The sequence below is a fragment of the Gaeumannomyces tritici genome, assembly GCF_000145635.1.
Source record: "Gaeumannomyces tritici R3-111a-1 unplaced genomic scaffold supercont2.67, whole genome shotgun sequence".
Lineage (NCBI taxonomy): Eukaryota > Fungi > Ascomycota > Sordariomycetes > Magnaporthales > Magnaporthaceae > Gaeumannomyces > Gaeumannomyces tritici.
In genome coordinates, this window is record NW_008804611.1 from 1 (window position 1) to 7,664 (window position 7,664).

Genomic DNA, 7,664 nt, shown 5'->3' on the forward strand with positions numbered 1-7,664 from the left:
GCCCGTTACCCGTCTTGCCCTCTTGCAGGCCCCCCTCGTCAGCGTTGTACGTATTTTCCGGCTTTATCCGGGCCACCTCGGGGACCTGCAGGCGTGCCCACCACTCTTTTATTATAGTAGTAGTAGCGCCTTTAACCCGTGCAAGTTCCATGCGCCGTGTTCTCCCAGGACGGATCTCCGGATATCGGCCTAAAAAACCGCGTATCCAGTGTTTCCCTAGGGGCTGGGAGTCTCCCTGTTAAAGTAGGATCTTTTGCGCAAAAAAGCGGACTTTTGCGTGCGTCGGTGGGAGCCCCAGGGAGGCCTAAAAAAGCACCCAATTTGCTAAGCGCTTTTCCTGCTCCGGAGGTATCCGCTGATACGGTTTTTGTGCCTGTCGGCCGGGCAGGGATCCCGCTAGACGCCGGCGTAGGGTGGTCCTCGGTGTGACGGCCCAGGGCAGTTCACCGCACAGCGCAGGGATCCACGTGAGCACGCGCCGCGGAACAGCCCGTGCGACAAGACGCCGCACCACCTTTTCTTCTGCATCGCGTGTTCGGCGCTCCGCGCCTCTTTCCCTTTTCCCTCCCCATAGAAGAGTCTTTGTCCATAGCATCAATTGAACCTGGCTGCGAAGCCTACTCTTCCTGATCGTGACAAGGAAAACGCCCAAAACAACTTTAAAATGTGGGGGTGTTTTTAGGGTTTGGGAACGATGTGCCCTTTGAAATTTATGGGTATGAACGGGGTGTGACGATCTGGGTCAAGGCCCGCAGGCCTTGACCCACAGACGAGGACCCACATGAGGAACCATGATCAAGGCGCGCTGAACGCGCGCCGAACACCGGAATCCCCTCTTTCTTTCCTTTCTCCCCTAGATTAGAATCTTCGTTCGTAGCGCCAATTGACTGTGTTCTAGTTTCCGACCATGGCCGTAACACGGGGGTGGTTTTCAATGGAGTGAGGGGTGGCTTTAATGGAGTGAGGGGTGTTATGGCCCGGCAGGGACCTCCCAAAGATAACTAGAATTCAAGATTGTAGAATCTAAATGGGCCGCAGGCCCGGCAGGAGCGCTGAGCTAGAATAGCTGTGGGCGCGCGGGGTAGTCACGTGCAAGGCACGTGCAGCCCCGCCGCGGCTCAAAGCAAGGCACCATGCCATAATAAGGGGTGGTTTTTAACCGCACTTAGGATTTTCGGTTGCGTTAAGGAGGCAGGTAATCAGCCCACAATTACTGACCAGTGCCGGGTGTAGATTCCGTATGTCACGGTCCAACGTAGGCAACGAGGCAGGCTGCGATATCCGTAGGTTGAATTGGCTATCAAAAGGTAAAGAGAAGAAAGGGAAAAAGTTGTGCGTTGCACGGCGACAGCGGAATTGCCCAAATAGGCACGCGTTGGCCGTGCAACGCAGGCCCGTGCGTAGCACCTGGCAGGCAGCCAATTCGGGCTGCCGCGCCATGACACCGTAGCTCATGCCTGTGTGGCGCAACGTTCTCCAGACCACCCCGCCTTACCACGCCGCCCCACCCACTTTCGATCAGAATCCCTTGTTGACGTCGCAGTCATTTGAAAAATGGTTGCCCCACCGGTACAAGCGCAAAGACCAGCGTTGTGCTCTCTCCCGCGGAACGCAAAGCTTTCACGCGTTGAGGCTTAGGTTGAATGCTGACAAATAAAACTAGTGTCAGCTGCGTCCAATCAATTTTTAAAGCCGGGGATTTACGCCAAAAACCCGTCCGGCCTTCAGGTTAGACTCGAGGACGCTGGCGACATTTAGCTGCCTATTCGCTTAATGGAATCCAACCTTTCTGCGTGCACCAACGTCCCTCGGAGGCCTCCATAAGTGGATCCGGTGCAAAGATTACCCGGAGTCGATGAGGGGCAGGATGCGTCCGAATTCACCGTAGCGGGTGCCTGTTGGTAGCCTCGCTCGCGTCTGATTCAGAACTGGTAGGCTAATGCTCGGCAATCTTTCCACATGGAAACGACCCGCCGGCGCAGCCTTGCGTTTACATGGAGCTGAGAGAATTATTGGGCAAGAGGGGAAACTGGCTGTCCGCGAACAAATTGGGCTTTGCGCTGCTCCTGGCGCTGATGCAAAATGCAGGGTGAGGCGCTTCTTGGAATCGAGGCCTTTCAAACGTTCAAACCGACTTCTTGCCTCCTGTAGGGAATGAGTCAATAAGTTTAAAATCTGCTTTAGCACTTAAAGCTCTCCTTTCAGCATTTATGAGACGTGCGTAAGTATATACATTTTAATTCCTTCATGTCCTTTTTACGGGCTAGAATGTGTAAAATCCGGAGGTGGTCTAGGAATGCCAACTGTGTTTTCAACTCAAGTAATATCAGCAAAATCAACCCCAAAAGATAACTAACATGTCATGGTTAAATGGAAAAGAGGTCTCCAACAAAGGGGTCAAATTCACAGCATTAGGAATTTATTTTGTGCCTAATGGCAATAATCCCGCAAATCCCCACATCCAAGCCCACTCTATTAACAGGAACCAACACATATGTAATCTTTGCGAAAAACACTTCAAAAGGAAATTTAATCTCAGGCGACATCTTATACTGTAAGTACAACGTCGAGGATTAAGTCTCGTCCATGTTTGAAAATAAAGGCGCACCCTCTAACAAACGTCATGGTCAGCCACACAAAGATGTCTAAGCAACTATGCGGTATATGTAATAAAGAAAGAAGCAGTCGCCGAGACACATTTGAAAAGCACATCTTGACGCATATGAACGCGACGTCTAGTATTTACAACCAAAGAGCCGCCGAGTACTACAAGGCTGTTTTTGGGGTTGATTGGCTGAGTAACCCAGAGAGATCAGGTGAGATTAACCAGCCTCAAATCCAAGCCAGAACAGACATTACGTGAAGCAATTTTGAACAAATTTTCTTGCAGGCTTTTCTTCAAAGTAAATAATACACCTCTTGTTAAAAACCTGCTTAAAGTATAAGTTGTCCGACTTGTACCTCACGTTGAGCTTAGTACCTTGGTGCAAACGAGGCATGGCTGCGTCTGCCCAACAAGGCACGCCGCGCCATCATTGCAGGAATAGTAGTTTCCGGAGGACTTGGAGCCAATTTAAAGGCTAGGAATTCACCGCAACAGATAGCGGGTGGACTATGGATCGCACGGGGTTAGAATGGCTGCAAAAGGTCTTTCTCCCTAGCACCCGGTGTCATACTTTTTCAGCACCAAGAAGATTGTTCTGTATTCTCCCTTTCTTCATGCTCGTAGGGAGCAGCCTAGTGAGGCTTATATACATAAACGGGCTGGTGAGCCTCGGCGAAGCCGAGGCAGCATGAAGGCGAGGCCCTGTAGGCGAGGCCACGTATGCCGAAGCTGAGTAGACGAGGCCGCGTAGAGATGTGGGTCCTGTGGATGCCTGGAGTGAATACCTTGAGTTTGACACACCTCCTATCATATCCCCGCCGCCCCGGCGGAGGCCCTACAGGGCCGATTCCTAGGGGATACAACCTTTTGCAGCACTAGTTTATTAATCCCCATCTAGCTCTAACAGTTGGAAGCACAATTAGAGGCACAGTGTCACGGCAGTTCGACAAATGGAGACCCCTCCCACATAAGTAAAAAGCCAGGACAATCCAGACCAACGGTCTGGATTGCTTAGGGGTCTCTTATGCCCAACGCTGCGACCGAGACAAGGCTGCAGTGCACGCGAGAGCACGCCACGCCATAACACACAGCGGCATCGCAAAAAAAGGGCTGCACCGGATCCCAACGAGACCTTCGTCAATATCCGCCGGGTTGCAGCGCGAAGGGGTGCAATTGAGGAAATCAGCGATACTGCATCAGAAAGAGCAGAAGAGTTTGTTGGAAGAGCACCTCGTAGTCGCACAGGAACTGGCGTCCAAGGCCAGGAAAACTTTGGTCCGGAAGAATTCGCGCTCTAGGTCCGGGCTCCATACTGGAGCCGGACGGACAACACACCGGACCGTGCACGTGGCCGCGTGGCGGAGCGCCCCGAGCAACGCGTCCGCGTTTTGTTCTGCTCCCTCTATAAAGGGAGCAGAGGGCCGTTGTACGACCCTCGATATTTTCCATTGCTGTTACGGCGTGGGCATTTGAGCCCTTGACTTGTGCAGAATGTATGTGAATATTAAGCGGGGGAGGAGAAGCAAGGTTGAAGGAAAGGTGTGGCCGAAGGCCGCACTTTTATCCTGTCAATCCTTACTTATCTAATTTCCAGCGAATCGGCTATCAACTCTACCATTGGCGGCGCCGTGCCATAACAATTGCAACTAGAAGCCTTTCCCACCGAACCCTAGCGGGCTGTCGGTGAACAGAAGTTGATCGGGAATCAGTCCTTTCACGTATTCTAGCTAGTTGAACTGCCCTAGAAACTTCCAGTTGAATGCGCTGGTCCCATCTCGATCCGATTCATTTTGGGTGGCTGGACTGTCGGAGTGGCCGGACAGGGGGTGCACTAACTTGTTGCTACAATTCAAGCAAGCCCTTTGTGTAATTGTGCAATTACCGCCTGTCCGAATCACTAGGAGACTCTATCCCCTGCGTCCTCTCCGCTATGTCCTTGAAGTTCAGCTTCTCCCACCTCATACCGCACCCACAGAGAAAGATGACGGCACCCGCCGCAATAACTATGTAATACATCTGTCCAATAACCTTCGTGACGGCTTCGACCAAACGGCGCGCCATATCACTATCAGCTCCGCGCAAGATTGAGGACTCCAGGCCGGCCAGTGCCTGGCGGATGTCCTCATCCTTCAAGCTCTCCTTCAGGGCGTCGCCACCGGGCCCGCTTAGGATGGCATCGCGCACGTACCGGAATCCGACGTTTTGGAAGATGCAGCCGCCGACCGACGTAAAAAGCGCAACGCCGCCGAGCTGCGAGACTAAAAAGATGGTGATAAGGTTCGCCTCCAAGACAGGGTTGGCGCCGGCCCGGGCCTTAAATACGCTGGCGCCAGTCTGAAACACGGTGCCGACGCCCGTGCCGATGACGGCGAGCCGGCCCATGACGAGCGAGGTCGCGTCCTCGGCCACGACACGGCTCTGCAGCGCGGCGCCCACGAGGATCATGGCGCCGCCGAAAATGTAAAGCGGCTTGTACAAGCCCAGGTGCGGCAGCCCAAACAATGAAACCAGGAGGATGCCGACGAAGGGGCCGATGTAGGACATCAGGTCAACGGCCGACCGGACCGGGTCGGAGCCCTTGGCGAAGGCAAAAAAGAGCGGCGTGTAGTAGAGGCAGATGCCGTAGGCCGCGGTCGACATAGTAGTGGAGAGCGCGACGAGCCCGACGAGGCGGAGGTCGCACCAGAGAGCATCCAGCGGAAAGATGCGGTCCTCGGACGTCGTCCAGATGCATAGGGTCTGTTGCAGCGCGTACGCAATCAGGATGAGGCCCGTGAAGACCCAGGACAGGATGGCCGGGGTCGAGCTCCAAGCCCAGCGCGAGCCCGAGTAGATAAGACTGGAGCAGGCCATGATGAAAAAAGCCGTGTGCAGGACCCAGCCGACCCAGTCAACGTTGCCCCACCGGGCCGAAGGCCGTGGCATTACCAATTTCGGGAGGAATTTTCTCCACCCGAGAAGGAAGAGGGCAATAAAGGGAATGTTGATGTAAAAGGCCTGTGTGGGAAAACGGCATTGTTAGCCAAACCAGCATTTGGTGAAAAGCGAGCGCGAGACGTAAAATGACAAAAATTATTTTACCCATCGCCATGTCGCGTTCTGGTTACGTGCAAAGCTGCCGCCAACAATGGGACCTAAAAGTAGGCCGGTGGCGAAGCTCCCGCCGATTAAGGCCTGAAACCTTGAGGCTTCGGCGGCAGTAGTAGAGAAGACGAAGTTGTACAGCATAATCCTATTGCCAATGCATACTAATGTTAGCGTCGGATCCGCATTCTCTGCGAGGCAAGAATACATACCCATGGTAGAGCCCCGCACCACCGACGCCGGTAATGGCTCGGCCAATGATCACAGTATTCATGTTATTAGCGGCGCCCGAAAGGGCCGGGCCGAGGGCGAAAAAGAAGGTGTAAACGTAGAAATGGATTCTCATATTGCCGAAGTTGGAAAGCCGCCTACATAGCGGGGCGACGCATACGTTAACTGCCGTGTAGGCGATGGCGACCCAGGGGAGGAGCTCGACGTGCCCGAACTCCGAGTAAATGGACGCCTGGATGCTTGCCACGTTGCTCACGTCGTACCCCAAAATCAGGGCGCCGAGCACAAAGAAAGCCTGCAGCCGACGGGACAACTTAGCCCTCGGTTTTTCGTCTCCTATGCCGCCGCGACTCCCTGGGGCGCTGGCTATCGTCCCGGTAGTCCCCGTTTTGATAGGGGTATTACCCCTGTGCTGCCGCATTTCCATAACTGGCGGTTGTTCGTAGGTGCCTCGCTGAAGATACAATGGTTTGTAATATATCTCGTATCCTTGGAGGATTGCACCAACTGCAGTTGTTAATTGTGTTGGTTTGCAAAGTAAAGGTAGGATTGCGCTAGAACGGAGCCCTGGTACTCTTGGCTATACGAAGGCGCTCCTTGATACGATGTTTGTTGGCCTGTATGCTGCTGTTGGTGTGCGTTTAGAGTTTGGTTTCGTTGGTACGGCTCGTTTTGTCCGGCATGCTGCAGCACTTACCGATACGGTTAATACGTTTGCACCTAGCTTTTTGAGGGCTGTGGACGCCACGGATTCTATCCTTGATTATATCCCGGCCCCCGAGTCCAGTAGTGTGGTAGCAAAGACTGTTTTATATTGGTCTTATAGTTCTAACGCCAGATATGATTATAGATAAGCAAAAAGCTAAGCAGAAAACTGATTCTCCCTGTTTCGCTTTTGCATGAAGGATTAAAACTTAAGACGGGGCCGAAATGTCGGGGGTGACACGTTAAAAATGGCTTACAAGTACTCCTAGCGGCGCGGAAGCCTAGCAACCTATCCAAGATCTTAATGAAAGCACAAGTCCCTATTCGGCTGTCTTGCAGGTGGTGAGCTGAGTCATGGGTGTCTGGCGACCCGTGTCTTAACAAAATTTGCTGATAAAAGTAATCGCCATTTCCCAAGCACTCCTTTTTTGCCGTTGTATTGGAACAAGCTGGCATAATTACAGCCCCCGCAACTGGCAATTTTTGTGTTTCCCGCGTTATCATTTCCACTGCCGAAACGCATGATGTGGGTCGGTGTGCACAGACCATATTGCGTGGGATTTAGCTCACGGCACCCCGCCTGCCACCTCGTAAACGGATTCCTTTCTCTGCATCTGCAATGGACTGTTCACATCTAGAGCATGTACTGTGGTGCCCTAACATGGTATATAATTTTCACTCTCATCATTATTTACAAGACCTAGCTATAAGCAAACCTACCTACCAGTTCTACTGATTGAACTCAGTGCTTCCGCGAGAGCTACAATAATATAATGTCAGAAGACATTCATCTATACGCCAGTATATCACCTTACATGAGTATAACAACTGAGAATGCCTATGCTCTGAAAATATTTTTGAATCAACCAATCGACGATACCATGATAAGTTACCTTGCTACTACCATGTTTGAACTTCTTCCAGTTTTATCACTGGCAGATATGCAGATCACTACCCCCAGGTACATTCCACCTTTGAAGGAATTTATCTCTTCATTAGCGGCTCGTTCGAATTTAAAAGTTTCAACATTGATGAGTAG

General features: G+C 52.2%; 2 protein-coding genes across 2 annotated transcripts; one reads left to right on the forward strand and one right to left on the reverse strand.

Moving 5' to 3' along the window:
• Positions 1-2,082: 2,082 nt before the first annotated feature.
• Positions 2,083-2,907, forward strand: GGTG_13860 (hypothetical protein; the record flags this gene model as incomplete). The annotated part of the gene is made up of 5 exons (XM_009231782.1): positions 2,083-2,089; positions 2,185-2,221; positions 2,525-2,554; positions 2,740-2,816; positions 2,891-2,907. The coding sequence occupies 5 exons, from the start codon at positions 2,083-2,085 to the stop codon at positions 2,905-2,907; spliced, it is 168 nt and encodes a 55-aa protein (XP_009230046.1).
• A 1,398-nt stretch (positions 2,908-4,305) lies between these two features.
• GGTG_13861 (hypothetical protein) lies at positions 4,306-6,379 on the reverse strand. Its single transcript, XM_009231783.1, has 3 exons — positions 5,902-6,379; positions 5,687-5,837; positions 4,306-5,602 (listed from the first exon to the last, which is right to left on the reverse strand). Exons 1-3 carry the CDS (start codon positions 6,345-6,347, stop codon positions 4,484-4,486), a joined length of 1,716 nt encoding a protein of 571 aa, XP_009230047.1. The 5' UTR covers positions 6,348-6,379; the 3' UTR covers positions 4,306-4,483.
• Positions 6,380-7,664: the final 1,285 nt, after the last annotated feature.

What these genes read in the sequence shown, in the direction of transcription:
- GGTG_13861 (XM_009231783.1), bottom strand. Translation starts at nt 6,347, where the DNA reads ATGGAAATGCGGCAGCACAGGGGTAATACCCCTATCAAAACGGGGACT. An exon ending in GGTGCGGGGCTCTACCATGG is followed by an intron (nt 5,838 to 5,901) that starts GTATGTATTCTT and finishes CATTGGCAATAG; the next exon opens with GATTATGCTGTACAACTTCG. An exon ending in AGAACGCGACATGGCGATGG is followed by an intron (nt 5,603 to 5,686) that starts GTAAAATAATTT and finishes TTTCCCACACAG; the next exon opens with GCCTTTTACATCAACATTCC.